Source organism: Trichosurus vulpecula (assembly GCF_011100635.1).
Source record: "Trichosurus vulpecula isolate mTriVul1 chromosome X unlocalized genomic scaffold, mTriVul1.pri SUPER_X_unloc_2, whole genome shotgun sequence".
Taxonomy (NCBI): Eukaryota; Metazoa; Chordata; class Mammalia; order Diprotodontia; family Phalangeridae; genus Trichosurus; species Trichosurus vulpecula.
The window spans coordinates 4066461-4083859 of NW_023494378.1; the positions used below are offsets into that span (position 1 = coordinate 4066461).

The 17399-nt window shown below is 40.1% G+C and overlaps 1 protein-coding gene across 1 annotated transcript in view; it reads left to right on the forward strand.

Annotated features, from left to right (window-relative positions):
- LOC118833158 (meprin A subunit beta-like) overlaps window positions 1-17399 on the forward strand; it is an 83816-nt gene that overhangs the window by 33583 nt on the left and 32834 nt on the right. The window contains exons 4-6 of the mRNA XM_036740555.1: window positions 4247-4383; window positions 10083-10301; window positions 11604-11756. Of these exons, the coding sequence (XP_036596450.1) occupies window positions 4247-4383; window positions 10083-10301; window positions 11604-11756 (509 nt within the window). The remainder of the gene's footprint in view (window positions 1-4246; window positions 4384-10082; window positions 10302-11603; window positions 11757-17399) is intronic.

Consider the following 17399-nt stretch of genomic DNA (forward strand, 5'->3'; position numbering starts at 1 on the left):
ATCACAGGGCCCCAAGTTTACCTCTGCAGGCTCCGGACGCAGAGGTCCGAGGAGGGCAGGGGTTGGCTCTAACTTGCCCCGTTACATTGTGGAACAATAGTATTGCAATACATTCGTATATCATAACTTGTTCAGCCATTCTCCAATTGATGGGCATCCCCTCAATTTCCAATTCTTTGCCACCATAAAAAGAGCTGCTATAAATATTTTTGGACATGTAGGTTCTTTTCCCTTTTTTATGATCTCTTTGGGATACAGACCTAGTATTGGTATTGCTGGATCAAAGGATATGCACTGTTTTATAACCCTTTGGCCATGGTTACAAATTGCTCTCCAGAATGGTTCATCCTGGTAATTCTCTTAAGTCCATGTAATTCTTTTCATTTTTATTACCATTTGGCGACACTCATTTCTAGTAAGATAATTTTGCCACAAGAAAGTATTTTATCAAAAGCTTTCTTAAAATCTAGACAGTTCTATCTGTGTTTACTTTATAAAGTTGCCTTAATCATTTAATCGAGCAAACTACTATCAATTACCTATAATGTGTAAGATCTTGATCTTGGATCTTCTGGAATAATCTTAGTTTCTTACTTTTACCCTTTGAAAAAATTTACTTTTTTGTAGTCTGAACTTAACAAACACCCCTCAAATTAAGCATTTCTCTCTCTCTCTACATATAAATGATTTTATATGAAACCATAAAATTAAATTTGGCTTGATTTTCTAAAAAAGTATATATTAAATTCAGTACCTTATATTTAAAACTTTCCCGTTTGTGCTTCCTTCTAAATTTTCTCCTGGTCTCCTCTGTATGCTTTTAAAAATGTTTCATTAACCCTTTTTTTTTCTTTTCTAATTTTCTTTTTCTTCTTTTGGCATCACTATTATTAGTACTTCTTCTCTCCTCCTCTTACCAATTAAAAACAGAAATTATCTAACCCTTGCATCAAATAAGCATAGTTGGGGCTTTTTCGGGGCGGAGCCAAGATGGCCGCATGAAGGCAGCCTCTTACCGGAGCTCTCTCACAAGGTCTGTCAGATTCCCATAAAAAAGTGAATTTGAGCAGATTTGAGAGAGTCAGAAACCGTGAGCAGTCTGCGTGGGGCAAATTTCCGAGCTGGGAGAGTTTGAAAGGCCGGAGGAACGAACCTGCAGTCTCGGAGAGTGCTCGGTGCGGAGCTGCTCCAGACCAAGGCGGAAGCGGCTGGCCGGGAAATCCACGTGGGAGACGGGCTGGGAGAAAGCTGGGCGCCCGAAAGCAGAGATCCCCAGGCCTCCCAACACAGGACGGCAGTATCTGGGAGCGACGAGAGACAGCGCAACGCCACCAGCCACGAAAACACCCAGCCCTGACGCTTGCAAAACCCAGGAACTCGGCTTCTTGAACTTCCGGAAGACTCAATGGCCAGGTAACCGGCTCTAACCCCTCCCCCCCTCACCCAGAGAATTCCTCGGGAAAAAAAAAAGAGAACTGAAACAGAGGAGAGAGTAGCGGGGCTTCACAGGACAAATACTAGAAGCTCATTAGTCCCAGAGGGGAAGAGTCGGCAGGGGGCCAAGCCAGGAGCCCAGACGTAATCTTGCTCCCCCAGGGGAAGCGCCAGTCATCACCTCAAACAACAAACAGCTGAGACCATTGCTGAAAAGCAAGTGCTGGAGAGCACCCACAGGGAGTGAGACGCCAGGGAGCCAGACCCCTCCCCCACACCTCAGGAAACTGAAGGTTATAATTCTAGACTCACAACCCCCAGAATAAGAAAGCTGGGACAGAAAGCCCTGAGATCCACAGATAGAAATTCGTTGTAAAGCCAGCAAAAGGCAAACCAACATGAAGAAGAACACAAAAAAACCGAGGACAATAGATTCTTTTTATGGAGACAGGCAGGATCAAAATATCGACATAGAAGAAGATAGCAATGACACGGTAGATACATCAGATACCTCAAAAGCTAATATGATCTGGTCTCCAGCCCAAAAAGCACTGCTGGAAGAGCTAAAAGAGGATTTTAAAAACCAAATTAGGGAGGTAAAAGAAAACATGGAAAAAATGGAAAAGTCCCTAAAGAATAAGATTGGTGAAATGGCTATGGAGATTCAGAATCTAGAGAGAGAAAAGGACACCCTGAGAGGTGAAATCAACGAATTGAAAATGGAAGCTCAAAAGCAAAATGTAAACACTAACTCATTTAAAATTAGACTTGAGCAAGTAGAAGCTAATGAATCTATGAGGCATCAAGAAGTAATAAAATAAGCATAGTTGGTCAAAACAAATCCACACAGTATCCCTGTCCAAAAATTTATGTCTCCTCTATACTACAATATTATTATTTTCCTGTCAGTAGGTGACATGGGCAGTTTTCATTTATGATTTCTTGAAACACAGTGTCCAGGCCTTCTTTTTTTTTTTTAAATCATAGCGTTCAGGAATACCAATGATTCTTAAATTATTTCTACTTGGCTTTTTTTTTCCAAGGCAGTTTTTTATATTAGATATCTTAATTTTTTTTTCTCTTTTAAAAAATCTTTTGATTTTGCTCCATTATTTCTTGCTCCTTTATGGAGTCACTGGTTTCTGTTTGGTGTGTTTTTATTTTCAGGAAGTTTGTTGTATGTATATGGGTCACTACTTTCTCTTTTAGGCTTTTTTTTAATTCTTCTAATTCTTCCCTCCAGAGTTTTAATCTCACCTTTCATCTCAGTCTTCATTTCTTCTAGGCATTCATATAGTCATTGTAGAATAACACATTTTTTCCTTTGAATCCCTGCTATAGAGCTACACTTTCCTTGTAGTTTGGAGTTATCTCTGGATCTGTAGTACTTTTATAGTCTGTGTCTCCTTCTGTTTATTCATTATTCTAGCCTTCCTTCCTGAATTAGGCATTTAGGTCATCCGCCACCCCATACTCTGATTTTTGTTGGGACTATCCATCCTGCTAGGTCTCAGTCTGGGTTCCTGTGCTGACTTCCACCTCCAAATAGTATGTTTACACTAATGCCTACACCAACAGGAGGAGGTTTTAGGTCCTCCTTGATCTTTGAGGTTCGGAACACCGGATCTTCATGACCTTCTGTGACATTTCAGGACAGAGTACTAAGAACTTTAGTATCTCAGCACCTGGCCTGACCTAGTCTGAATGCTACAGGGTCCATACTTACTATTGCCATTTACTTCCAAGGTCTACACCAGGGTTGTCCAAGATGTGTCCTGTGGGCACTTTTATGCAGCTCACCTGTGGGTTTTAGTTTTCATGAGTGAGAAGATAGAGTGGCAATTTGCATGGAATGTGTATTAGATTTTTAATTAATGCTTTAGTAAACAAAGCCAAGCCCTGAGGTGGCCTAGGGTTGGTCTTCACTATAGGTTGCTAACCACTCTTGGGCTTTCTTGTGGGAGCCCTCTGCTCTTGATCCCTTCAGATAGAGAACTTTACAGGCTATAGTTATCTCTAGCTTGTCTTGGGTCGTATTGCTAATCTATCTATGAATTCCTATTTGAGGGCTAATTGTTAATATGTCAAATAATCATGCCTTTTACCAGCATCTCTAGAACATGTTGTAGCCAGAATGGACTTTGTTTTCTTTGAATGACTCAGCTTGCCTCGTTGAGCTTCCCTGGACTCTGGGGCTTGCTCTTCTGGGGCAGGACCAGAGCTTCCTGTGTGATGAGTCGTGGCGCTGGCTGAGGGGAGGTGTGTTAACATGGTCTACGCTGGGGGAGGGGCCAAGTCAAGAACCAATCGGCCCTGGTCGTTCAGGCGGCGCTTGATGATGTCAAAAACTCTATAAGAGGGGAGAAGACAGCTTGAAGATCCTCCTTTCCTTTTCCGGTTGGAGCCAGAGACGCCTACAGCCGAAGCTGAGCTGCCGGTAGCAGAGCTGACTAGAGGCTAGTGGGTAATCTTCTTACCGTAGAGGGGAAGCATGTATACGATTTTGCCTTATACCATCTCGCTTCTCTGTGGCCTTCTGATTACCCTTGTAAGGCGGACTTATTGGGCCTGGAAGCTTTTGATGAATATATCAAAATGGGGACGCTGGTTTGTGGGCTTGTTATTGTGGAGTGTAAATACATGCTTTAGTTCTCCTGCCTTCTGCCTAGGGAATTCCTTATATCCTGTGGTTCCGGACCTTTTAGGCACATATGAGATTCTCTTTGAAATCATAAATTCTGCCTTCCTAATATACATGTGTAATCTTTGCACTTAATGTCAGTCATCTTACGACTTTGTACCTTGTTTTTAGGTGCTATTCTTCAGTAGGGAATAGACATGTTGGCAAACAGGAACTTTCCATAGGATCTGGTTGTGACAGAATAGCCACAGTTCAACATGAGTTCCTCCATGCCCATGTCATAATAATGGAGGACAGAATTGAGTCAGGTATGGTTTCCTTGCTTGTTTTTGTTTAAGAGGGTTTAAGATTAGAGTAAAGTGATTGTACCTCCTTTCGGTCATTAGTGGATGAACAAGCTTTTATTAAGCACTTATTATGTGCCAAGCATTATGCAAAGCACTGGCAATACCAAGAAAGGCAAAAAGGCGGTCCCTGCCCTGGAGAAGCTCATATTCTAATGGGGGAGACAACATGCAAACAATTATTTGCATTCAAGGTATATACATTATAAATGGGAGCTACTGTCATAGAGAAGGTCCTAACAATGAGGGGAAAGGCCAGCTATAGAAGGTAAGATTTGAACTGAGTCTTGAAGGCAGCCAGGGAAGCCAGGAGACTGAGATAAGAAGAATGAGCTTTCCAGGCACAGAGGATAGCCAGTAAAAAGGCATGGAGTCCGGAGATGGAGAGTTATGTTCAAGAAACAGCAAGAAGACCATTGATGCTAGATCATCAAGTATATGGAGGGAAATAAAGAATAAGAAGACAGTAAAAATAGGAAGCGGTCAGATTACGAAGATTATGAAGAGCTTTAAAAACCAAACAAAGGATTTTATATTTGATCTGTTTATATTTGATCCATTGATCCATTGGTAATAAGGAGATGGATAAATAGATATGGGAATCATCTCCTTAGTGAATTATTTATGATTATGGAACCCTTATGAGCTGATGAGGGTTAATAACTGAGGGTTAATATGAGACCCTTGGTGACAATCAGTGTCATTGGTCATTATTTGGAAGATAGTACAGCAAAGAAGACTAAGAAAGATCGGTCAGATCAGCAGGTGGAGGACCAAGAGAGAGGAATGTCGTGAAATCCCAGAGGGGAGAGAATATAAAGGAGAAGAGGTTAATCAACGGTGTCAAAGGCTTTGAAGAAGTCAAAAAGGATAAAAATTGAGAAAAAAAACCATTAGATTTGGAAATTAAAAGATCACTGATGACTTTAGAGAGAGTAGTTTCATCTGAATGTTGACGTCAGAATCCAGACTGCAGAGAGTTAAGAAGAGAGTAAGAGGAGAGAAAGCGGAGAAGAGCTTATAAGACATTTAGCAGCAAAAGGAAGGAGTGATATAGTGGATATAGGAGAGGTATAGGAGCTAGTGAGGATAGTTAGATCATGTGAGGGTGAGATCTAGATGTATTTGTAGGTTGCAGGGATGTATCTGGCTGACAGGGAGAGATTAAAGGTTAATGAGAGAGTGGAGGTTAAAAAATTCACTTTGGCAGCTGTGTGGAGAGATGAGGAAATTGAATCTCAGAGAGTTTAATAGGTATGTTCAGTGTTACATAGTCCACTGGCCAATGGCAGAGACAGAATTAGGCCCTTTCTACTATTTCATGCTGCCATATGTAGATAGTATCTTGATAGTAATGTGCTATATACACAGTATAGCTATTATATATTCCATATAACAATAATACTATGTACAATGTAAATAGTAAATAAATATAATGAGCATACATTGTGTAGAAATGTTCTTATCTTTCTTGCCCAGCTGGTGGGGGAATTGGCCCACTAGGTGACAGAAAACAAGCACTAGGACTCTAAATAATATGCTCAGGGAGATGAGTATTCAACTTTATCCGGAAGACTAGTTGCCTTAGGGTTCTGCTGGTTTATTTCTGAGGAAGCTTTCCCTCATATGATGTGAGTGTTACAAGTATTATGAATGCCATGAAATCCTCAAGAAGAATTTGATTCAAAAATTAAAATTTTTTTGAATGTCAGATTTTGACTTGATATTAACAAATCTCTTTTTAGAGAATTTAAGATCTTGAACAATCTGATCCCTTTCCAAATGTTGCCAATTTGAAATTTTTTTATGTTATGAAAGTCTGGCTTCAATATTTCTTTGTGATGTTGTGTTTACCCTCGTGTCTTGATAGCTGTGTCAGTGGACCCCAAGCTCTGGCAGACTCAATGGCTATCAAGCTAGACAGTTCTTGAGTAGGTCCCTGGCAATGGACTTGTGTCACCCATGGAGCATCTGAGCTAAGTGTCATCAGAGGGCTGTCCCCTGGGAAGTGATTTTTTAAAACTGCATCTGCTCTTGAAGACCATTTGCTTAGAGAGTTGTGGGTTTGTAAGCTATGGTGGTAGAGGGAGAATCTAAATCAATGAAACCCCTTGAAAGCATTGACATAAATGTATCTGTATAGCTCACATTTCAGACACTGTTATTCACTGTAAAATTCTCCTGACTCTTGTCATTCTGATGGGGTGCTTGTGCTTGGACCCTAATTCTAACATCACATTTCTCCTTAGCCTCTGCTTGGGTGCCTGGACCCCAGTTCTGAAATCACATCTCTCCCTAGCTTCAAAGCATTGGCCCTAACAGATTCTCTCCAGTTCAAGGGCAGCATGCCTTAGCCAAACATTTATCTTTCCTCCTGATACTGCGACCAGCTGCACATATAGAATTTATTGGTCTGACTCCTTGTGTACGTGTTAATTGGCTGTGCACTGGGAGATAACAATATTTACTACTTACTGAACTTCCTGGTATGTATCCTAGACATAGTCAAACGTATACTCCCTTACATTCATCTTGTCTAACAAGACATTTGATGGAAGCAACCTGGATATCTCCAGCCAGCCCTGACCGATGGTTGACTTAGTGATGTTTCACAGTCAAAACCACAACCCCAGGTAGCTCCCCCTCGGGCTATTTCCCAGTGAACTCTGGGTAAGATACCTGTGCAGTAGATACAAAAAGTACATGTTCCTTTAAGAACTGACCACCCCTTAGTCACTCCCTAATCCCACCCCAAAACACCTAATTGACAGGTTTCACCCCCAAATCTTGTATTTAAACTTTCCCTGCATCCGTGTAAGGTTGCAGGTTCCCTAAGAACTCTTGCCCACCAAAAAGCATAATAAATCTTTGCCACCTTGACTTGAAGAATGTCAATGACCCCATCTGGGAACTCCAGTCTTGGAGTTGCTGGACCTCATCTCCCTCATCCCTCAACAATTCCTTTCTGATGCATCTTCTCTGTGCTTCCTACCCCGTCATTGCCTCCTCATACCCATTCTTATCCAGCGATGATCCAAACTTTTCCAATACAACTTTTCTAGTATATTGTCCTTTCCAGTTGTCAGTGGTTCTCTTCTTACCTTTCACCATTATGTTCCAAGGATTCCACATCTGTTACCATCTCTTGCTAGGTCTTCCTTTCACAGGATAGGTGCTACCTGGGAAAAGGGTGACTGAGATATTAGAATCTCCATGGGATTTGGAGCTAAAGGACAGACCTCTGTGTCACCACTTCAAGGTCTGGTTCACCTTCACTCTTAAGTATCTTAGAGCTTAAAGAAGCTTTGCTGTCACTCAATGATGTATGGTACTGACCAAATATAACTTTCTTTTAGGAGCCAAAAGATGATGTTTAAGACTTGAAGTGTGATGAAAGTCAAGATATCCTCATAACACCACAATCCTAGGCTTTACATAAAATTATAAGATTTTTTTTTGGTCAGGAGCTATGATTTCATCATTACGGGGAAATCCATCTATCAGTGTAGATCAGTAACTTGTCTATGACTTATTGTCTTAGAAAGTTTTAGGGGACCCTGAGAGTTTAAGGGACTTGTCCATTGATACATAACTAGCCAGTGTCAGAGGTAGGGCTTGAACCCAGGTCTTCCTGATTCCAAGGCCAAGACTCTATTTTGGGGGTATGATAGCAAGTATGTGGATATAATAAGAATCATAAAACTTCAGAGCTAGGAATGACATGAGAGTGGTAGTGATAGAATAGAAAGATCATTGGTTAGGGAGTGAAAAAGACTTGGGTTTGAATTCTAGCTCTGCCACTTTATGGTTGAATAATCTTCAATGGGTTGAACTAGATGATTAATGAGGTCTCTTCCAACCCTCCAATTCTGTGATCTCTGGCAGTCATTTAACTTCAATGAATTGTAGTTTGCTGATCCAGAAGATGGGAATATATATTGTACTGTGTATGCCACTGGGCCATTAAGGATCAAATGAGATAATGTATTGAAAGTCCTCTGTAATTATAAGGCACAATATAGATAGCAGTCTCTGAATGTATTCATATTATATACTTTATTTTTAAAATAGATTTTCTATTATAAACTTAGTCATCAAGAAACATGAACATTTTTTATGCAAAGGACTTGAAAAGGGGATTGCATATAAAACTATCATTTAATAATTTATTCTGTTCTGTAACTGACCCTATTCTGTATTATTGCCCCATTTTGTATAATTGCTCAGTCCACATTTCTCTACTCGTGAATCAGCTTTTCCTCTAAGTTAGTTACAAGTTAACTTGTTATCATCCCCAAAAGGCATATTGTCTATCCTTGCAACATTCTTATCTAACAGATCCTTCTAGGTGCCAGGGAGTCTGCTACCTCAGGTCAGCTAACAGGGCCTGCAAGATGCTGATGGGTCCCATAAAACAATTGGCATTCCTTAATTGTCTGAGAAGGGTGGTTGCTAGCCCCACTGAGATGCTTTCTTTAAAATAGCCCATCACCTTGTCCTCACCTCCAGCATGCTGTCTACCCTGTAACTAATTTAACCTCTTCCCCATCTACCCAATTGTGTACTTCCCCAAACTATATTAACCTGGTGAATACTACCTTGGGGTATTTGGTCATTGAGAGGGTCCATTGTCCCAATTTATTGATTACTGTTATCCTAACAAATAAGGTGTTCAGGATCAGATCTCTATCTCTTAGTTTATCTTAATTTTCAAATGTAAAAATTTAAAACTTGGCTTTTTTTCAAGTATACATTCTATTTAACATGGTAGCAACAACTCTGCCCTTCTTGATTATATTCCTTTCTGAATTTCCCCTTGCTCTCTTCTGAATATTTTAAAAACTATTTGATTGATTTTCTTCTCTTTCTTTTTTTCCATGTCATTATCACTGCTCCCTCACAACTTTTACTATTTTCACAACACTACAGTCAGTCCATAAACATTTATTGGGGCAGGTAGGTGGTGCAGTGAGTAGAGTACCAGCCCTGGAATCAGGAAGAACTGAGTTCAAATTTGGCCTCAGACACTCGACACACTTACTAGCTGTGTGACCTTGGGCAAGTCGCTTAACTCTAATTGCCCTGCTTTCCCCCTTCCCCCAAAAATTATTAATTATCTACTATGTACTGTGAAAACAAAGAAAGGAAAAAAGATCATTTCTGTCCTTGAGGAGATCCAATCAAAACCCTACCATGGGTAACAAATAAAACCAAAACCCCCACATTTATGTTGTATTGCATATGGAGTACATACCACACACTTTGAAATGTCGTGCTATATAGTACCATGCAACACAGTATAGTGGTTAGAGTGTGGGCCTGGGAGTCAGGAAAACTTGAATTCAAGATCGGCCTCTGATATATACTAGCTCTATGACAAAGGACAAGTCATTGAGCCTCTCAGAGCCCCCGAGTAATTCTCTAAGGCCATAAGTTAGACTTAGGCTGCTGATCTGCACCAGTGGGGGCAGCTTTCTCACTGGGAGCACCTCACACTGATGAAATCAGAGGCGTATCAAAGAGAACTATGTAAGAGGATACTATTCACAGCTACCTTGCATTTGCTATAGGATAAGTTAAGGTTCATAAACTCTAAACTTTAAAAATTTAATATTATTTATATTTTATGTTTTTTATGTTATTTAATATTATTTTTATTTTAGGAAAGGAGCACAATTTCAATACTTATGATGACACGGTATCAGACTCTCTGAATGTTCCCTATGACTACATATCCATGATGCACTACAGCAAAACTGCCTTCCAAAATGGAACAGAACCAACAATCGTGACCAAGATCCCTGACTTCTTGGATGTGATCGGACAACGAATGGATTTCAGCGATTATGACCTTGAGAAACTGAGTCGGCTCTACAACTGCTGTAAGTATCCTGGCCTCTAGGGAACCATGGCTGTTTCCCCCAGCTCAGTTTGGAAAAGTTTCAGCCTGCTTGGTTCTTGCAATTGGGAAAAGTTTAGTCATAATGAAAAATGGAGAAAGAATAATTGGAATTAAAATCTACATTATAGCTACATAGTGTTTTAGGTAGGCAGTTTGGGGCAGTGGGCTTGAAGTCAGAAAAACAAGAACCAAGTTGTGGCTCTGCCATTTATCGACTATGTCATTTTAGGAAGTCACTTTCCTCAGTATCTGCCTCTGTAAAATGGGGATATTTGTACCAGAAGCTCACAAGTTTATTGTGAGAAAGGCTGTATAAACTATAAATCACCACGTGACTGTGAGCTATTATTGGACAGTTTTATTGGGATGAGATTTCGTTGGCAGAAGAACTCTCTCCTAGTGAGAAAACTCTACCAGTGTAGCTTGTTGTCTGTTCTATAATTTATAGTCTTAGAGTGCTGCCTTGGGGTTCTGAGAGGCTAAACGATTTGCCCATGAGACTTGAGATCAGGGGATGTTTGGGGTTTTTTGCTTTTCATTGTGTTCTAGGTGCTTAGAACAGTGTCTTGCATGTAAGAGGTGCTTAATAGTAATAAATTGCTAATTGATGATTGACTAACACAAGGCCTAGGTGTCAGAAGCAGGACTTGACTATAGATACTCCTGATTTCCAGACTAGCCCTCCAGCCACTGCACTGCACTGACTCCCTTAAATACTATATGGTTACAAGGATGACTCAAAGGTATTTTTCTAAATCGATCTTTCTGATCTGAAAACACATCTTGTGCTTTGTGGAATATATGGATTCCTATTTGCTCTTGCAAATGTAAATTTGACATCGGGATCTATCAGACAGGTTTATGAAGGACTGCTCCTGGACCAGGAATTTTTGACATATTGAAAGCTGTTTTCAAACAGTACCTGGGTGACAATGAAATGTATAGATTCCTGAGGAGGAGTAATGAAAGAAGTTGGACTATTGCTCAGTCAGCTCAGTAATTTGAGAAGGATTGAAGGAAGTATGCCTTGATTCAACACATCCCTTAATGAACAGCTCCAAGTTAGGGCAGCTCTACTTAGCTGTGGGATGCCATCCTATTTTGGCTATGTGAGCTGGCATTAATCAGAGCTTCTTAGGGAACTCACTGCCCAAGACTTGCTGGGCTGCCTTCCTTCTTCTTCAATTCAGTTATACAATGGACTAAAAATAGTTTTAGTTATTCTAAAAATAGAATAAAAATTCTGACTAGAGAGTCCTTCAATGATTTTTATCTTCTCTAGATTCTTCCTTAACCTTTTTGGACTCATGTGATTTCGAACTGGAAAATATCTGTGGCATGATTCAAAATTCAGAAGATAATGGTGACTGGCAGAGGGTTTCACAGGCGTCTGGTGGGCCTGACACTGATCAGTCACATCAGGGCAAGTGCAAAGGTAACTACCATGGGTGGGACAGAAATGGCTCTTGCTTTCTTCAGTAGCCCTCTCAGCCTTTGCTTTTATCAGCATAGTCATATCATATCTATGATATGATCATAAAGTTAGAGCTGCAAATGACCTCAGGGGGCATCCAGTTCAACCTCTTCATTTTACAGATGAGAGAACCAAAGTTCACAAAGTTTGGGTGACATGCTCAGGGTCACACAGATACTAAGTGCCTGAAGCCTCATAAGAACTCACGTCTTCCTGCTTCCCAGTCCCGGAAATTTATCTCCTACGTCAGGCTGCTCCCCTAAAGGAAGAGGATGAATGTCATCTAAAGAATGGGGTCTTATTTCAAAGTTCTGCATGTGTTATTAGATTTATTGTGTACTCTTAAATGCATAATAAGAGTGATTTGGGAACATGACTTGTTACTGTAGTAAATTGAGATGATTAAGGATTTCTTCCTTACCTTTCTGTATATGTAACATTTCACTGAGTTTGGACTATGGTAAGGTCAAAAAACAGTGGCTCTAGCTTTAGAAGATTCTGGGTTCAAATCCCTCTGTGATTTTACTATCTATAGGTCACTTAAACCCCTTGAATCTCAGTTTCCTAATTGGTAAAATTAGGGAGTTGGACTTGATGCCCTCAGAGGTCTAGATTTTTGATCTGTAGTTCAGATCTTAGGCTTGCAAACTGAGGAGATTATCTTCAGCGATTTCATGTGTGTGTGTGTGTGTGTGTGTGTGTGTGTGTATGTGTGTGTGAGAGCACATGCACGTATGTATAAGGGACAGAGAAAAAGAGAGAGAGAGAGAGAGAGAGAGAGAGAGAGAGAGAGAGAGAGAGAGAAATGTATATATATATTTTCCTTAGATGATCAAAACAAGTGAAAAATCTTGGCAGAAGACACATCATTTATTTATTTCATGTTTCCCTTTGCAGTTTTATTTGGGCTAAAGTGGTCTTAAAATACCACATTGCGAGTTCCAAACTTGGTGTCTCTGTTATTGATAACAAACATAAAACCAGATGCCAAAATTTAGGGCTGTTATATTATGAGTTCAAATGACTAGGTCAGAACACTAAGAGAGACAGAATCCAGGCCTAGAGGTTCAGAGCTAGAAGGGGTCTCAGAGGCCATTTTGGTTAACCCCTTCATTTTACAGCTGAGTAAACTTTGGTGGAGGAGAGGTAACTGATTTGCTCCAGGTCCCAGGGTAAGTGTGTTAGGTGGGATTTGAATTCGTTGTTCTTTGGTTATTGAGACAATGTTCTTTTCACTGTAAAGTCATAAGTAATTACTACTTTATAAACTGTAATCTATCCAAAGAGAGGGCCTTGGGTGCTCCCATTCTTAACCTTCTCAGGGAATAATCTTGGGTAATCAGGGGAGAATATGACAAGTGAAAGGGCAAATTACTCTTGCGTGGAGGGGGTAGGGAAACAGGAAATTTAGGGGAGGACAGGCTGAAGCAAGTGTCTGGACTCAGTTTTTTTTTCTTTTGCTTGAGAATAGTTATTGTTTGCAGTCCGAGATAATTTGAAAAGACATTTTTAACCTTCTATAGCTATGTTTCTGACAAAAGATGTGAACTTATAAAGGGCAGGAACCATATTTTTATAGATCTCAGGCTTCACTTTGAACATAGCAGGTGCTGAGCAAAAACTAATGAAGAAACCTATATTTAGTTAGGAAACAAACAACCCACTCTGACTAGCCCCATGATCTCCCTGGGGTAGCTTTTACTCAGAAGGCTGAGGAATTTGAATGATAGTGATAGAACATTAGAGCAGAAAGGAACTTTGAGAACATCTAGCAGTTTTATAAACCTGAAAATTTTTACAAATGAGAAAGCTGAGGCTCAGAAAGTGAAACATTTCATGCAGTTTGGACCCCTCTGGAGCCCCTTTCCTCTTTTGATCTTCCTTGTCCCTTTCTCATATTCCTGATGGGTATGTACCCTTAGGGGCACAGTCACAGAGCACTTCTTCTCCTGCTGTGGAGGGCATGAGATGTGTGTTTGTTTGCAGATTTGGAAGGAGCTCCAACTTGGAGCCTAATTTTCAATGTAACATTTATGCTTTAGGTGTTATACCAGAAGCGAGTGAGACACGCCACAGAGTATAAGTTTTGAATGGAGAAGTTTATTAGCCGGCGGTCATTTGGGGAAAATTCCCATAGCAAATGACCCCGTTTAAACCGAGAGGGTGGTTTATATAGACCATACAGGATTCAGTGCTTAATTATCTCTTAAAGTTTACGTATGTTACTTTGCAGACTCAGCAAGCCTGTGTTATTTCACTCTTTATGACCATGATACATTAGAGGAACCTCCTGAATAGATTGTAAATACAACATATCAGATAGCTGACAAAGTGTCAATTGGAATTACAACCCAGGATCTCTGTCTCCAACGTTTGCCATAACTCTTGAAGCTAGGAAGGCTCAAGATATGGTAAAAGTCATATAATTCAAGATAATGTCTGGGGCTGAGGCTTTCATCCTGGTAATTAGCTTACATTCCTTGGAAATGTCTTAGGGGCCCGGGACACTCGGACCTCAGTCTGTTTTTTTCTTATGCAGACTGGGGTTTGCAGTTAGTGGCTGGGGGCAGGGTTTTTCTAGCAATAGCTGGCTACTCAGGTATCACATCTCCCACTTCTTTTATGGAACATTTCAAATATTTGAAAAGGAATGACTTGATTCAGAGCACCTGAGGTTTGGGCCACTAAGACAGGGACAGAATTAACATGAGAACGAATAAGGTTGGGGATCTGAGAAAGTAATCAGGAACCTATAGTTACAGACAGGATCAATAAAATGAGGGGGGGCCAGCCAAAGTGCTAGCAGGATGGTGAGCCAGGGGGGACATTGGTCCCCTGAAAATCACTCAATATCAGCTTAGGCTAGTGCCAGGTGAAAAACTTGCAGTAAAAATTCCCTAAACGCATCCTGTAAAGCAGGGGTTTGGGAAGTAACTGAAGGCATGCATAAAGTAACAATAGAGGGCAAGGCTCACGTAGAAATTCAGAAGCTTCTTCAATTAGAGTGGCTGTAGCAGCCAGGGAGTCTAATTGTTTTTTTAAACAGGCAACTGGCTTAGGCAACTAAGGACTGCGTTAGGACTCCCAAAGCCTGTGCTCTCCCTTCATCAACATGCCAAGTGAAAAGTTTGTAAAGACAAGAGTTTTGACAAAGGTCAGTTAAAGTATATACCTGTAAAATATTAAGCAAGGTGCTCCTCTCAGGATTAGGGTCTCATCCCTCAATGACTAACAAGGGAAAAATATCCTTAAGTAAGTCTGATCTGGCCTTGTCAACAGAGGTAGGGGTATTTCCTGATCAAGTTTAGAGAACAAAGAAGCGCAGGTCCTGGATCTTCTTCCAGTTACTCATTAATTCAGGCTACAAAATGGTATAAAACATTCCACATTTCCCCCTTTTGGTCAAAGGCAAACTGAAGGTTTCGCCTGAAGACCAATTAAGGTATGGAAAAAAAAAACTCTACCTTAAAAGTTCTAAAAATCCTTATCTAGGTGGATTCAGGGTTTTTTTCTTTCTGTGTTTGGACATCCCCAGAGATGGACAGTAATTATAAACTACTCGTAAACAAGCAGGGGAAGCAAGTTGCAAGGGGGATCAGTAGGGAGCACAATGGGGAAACTAGAGAACTTAAGTAAAATAAGCTAAAGACACCAAAGGTACAAGTAAACAGTCTTGGGAACGCAAGGGACTCAGAAAGAGAGTTGTCCTTCGTACAGATTCTGGTCCAGAGTCTCGGGAGGGGCTGCCTGCATCTGATGCTGTTCCCTTCAGGCTCCTTTGAAACCGGAGGGCAAGGTGTCCTATGGGCTCAGATGTCCACTTGGGACCAGGGGCAGATGTGACAGAAGGATCAAGGAGTCCATCCACAAGTTGGCAGCTGTAGAAGTAGTCAGGTCTGATAGGAGCTCCCAGAATACATATGATTTGATAATTGAGAGAAAAACAGCACAACATAGGTCCCAGCCATGCAGGGCTAAGTTCAAACAAATACAATACCTAGATAGTAAAAGAGAGTTCTGCTTCTCTGGTTCAGATCTAGAAATTCTCAAACAATTCTAACTTAACATAACTTAGTACAATCGCTTAAATTTGGTTCTCCTTTTAACTTCAGAGTATTTCAGTTCATATATCATCTACTGTTTCTGTCCTTACCTAAATTTTGTACCTGGTATAAGAATCCTTTAAAATATGAAGGTCCAACCATAAATTGAACTCATATTCCTTTAAAATCATCAGACAGATACCTTACAAAGGAGATATAATTTCACTTGTAACAATATCTCATACAACTTCCTTGTGCAAAAATCCACATTTAAGATCTTGTTACCAAAACATACTTATCAGCTCGAATTTCCAGAACTGATAAATTATGGAGCCAGCCATACACATCTGTATATAATTCTTAGGGGAATTGCCTTTTTCAAAATTTGCTATCTCTTCCTTCTCCTAGACATTGATCTCATTACATCTTTGCCTTATTTGCTTTGCCTAATCATTTTCCCCTTTTGGAGGATGTTATCCCTATATTATTTCAATGTTTTATTTGGCCATGAACATAGGTTAAAATTGTAAGCTATTCATACCTGTATCCTATTATAATAACTCAGAGATATTTCAATATTCTTCTATTACCTAATAGATTTAGCATAGTGCTTACAAAACTTCTTGTTGATATAAATTTGCTATGAAAGAAATGAGGGACTATGTCATATATCTTAACAGAAGGAAAGAACTTCCTCAGCTCTGTTTGATTCCAGGCACCAGTCATATCTGATAGCCAATCTTATAGTCACCAGTGCTGAAAGCAGGGCTTAATCAGGTGGAGACTTTCCTTTTCAGAAAGGAAATAGCAGAATTGGGAAATAGAGTCAGGAAGATCCTACCTAGGCTGTGTCCAAGGTCGTCTTCAAGACTTTTTCCCAGGCACAGACCTTTCAAGTTCTCAGCTTGCAATTCCCGCCATACTACCACTGGCTTCACGTGACCTAAACCTGTAATCAGAGCTTAAAACAATATTAAATTGTAGTCCCATAAAATCTTAAATAGCAAATAAATATCCTTCACATGAGACTGCCCAAATTTCATTGAGCTAATAATTAACAAATCAAGCTACATAACATTTCCAGCTTCTAAATACTTCCTCACACTCTTTCCCAACTTGTTAAAACCATCTGAAACTATCATTCTCAGGACAGGGGAGGCTTAGCTAACTCCCGTTTGTCCCCTAACTTTCTCATCTGCCTTTCGTATCCCCTCAAGCTTTTATTTACCTTTCCAACCTATTACTCAGTGTCCCTTTACGTTTCAACCATAATACAAAACAACTCATAAGTTAGTACTTTTTACTGACATAACTGTGTATACTGGAATCCCATTCCAGTTTGCTTAAACAAACAAAAGCGGTTAATGACTGACCTCACAAGTTGATGGATTTGTCCCTGTTAATTCCTTCTGGAGGAAAAAAGGAACACTTCAGGAATTGAGTCTTATACACATTGTTAAGCTCTAACTCTCGCTTAAAATCACAAAAACATTTTCCAAAATACTTCTAGAATTGTTTGCCTAAACTGAAGATGTCTCTGATTTAGTCACAGTAATTAATT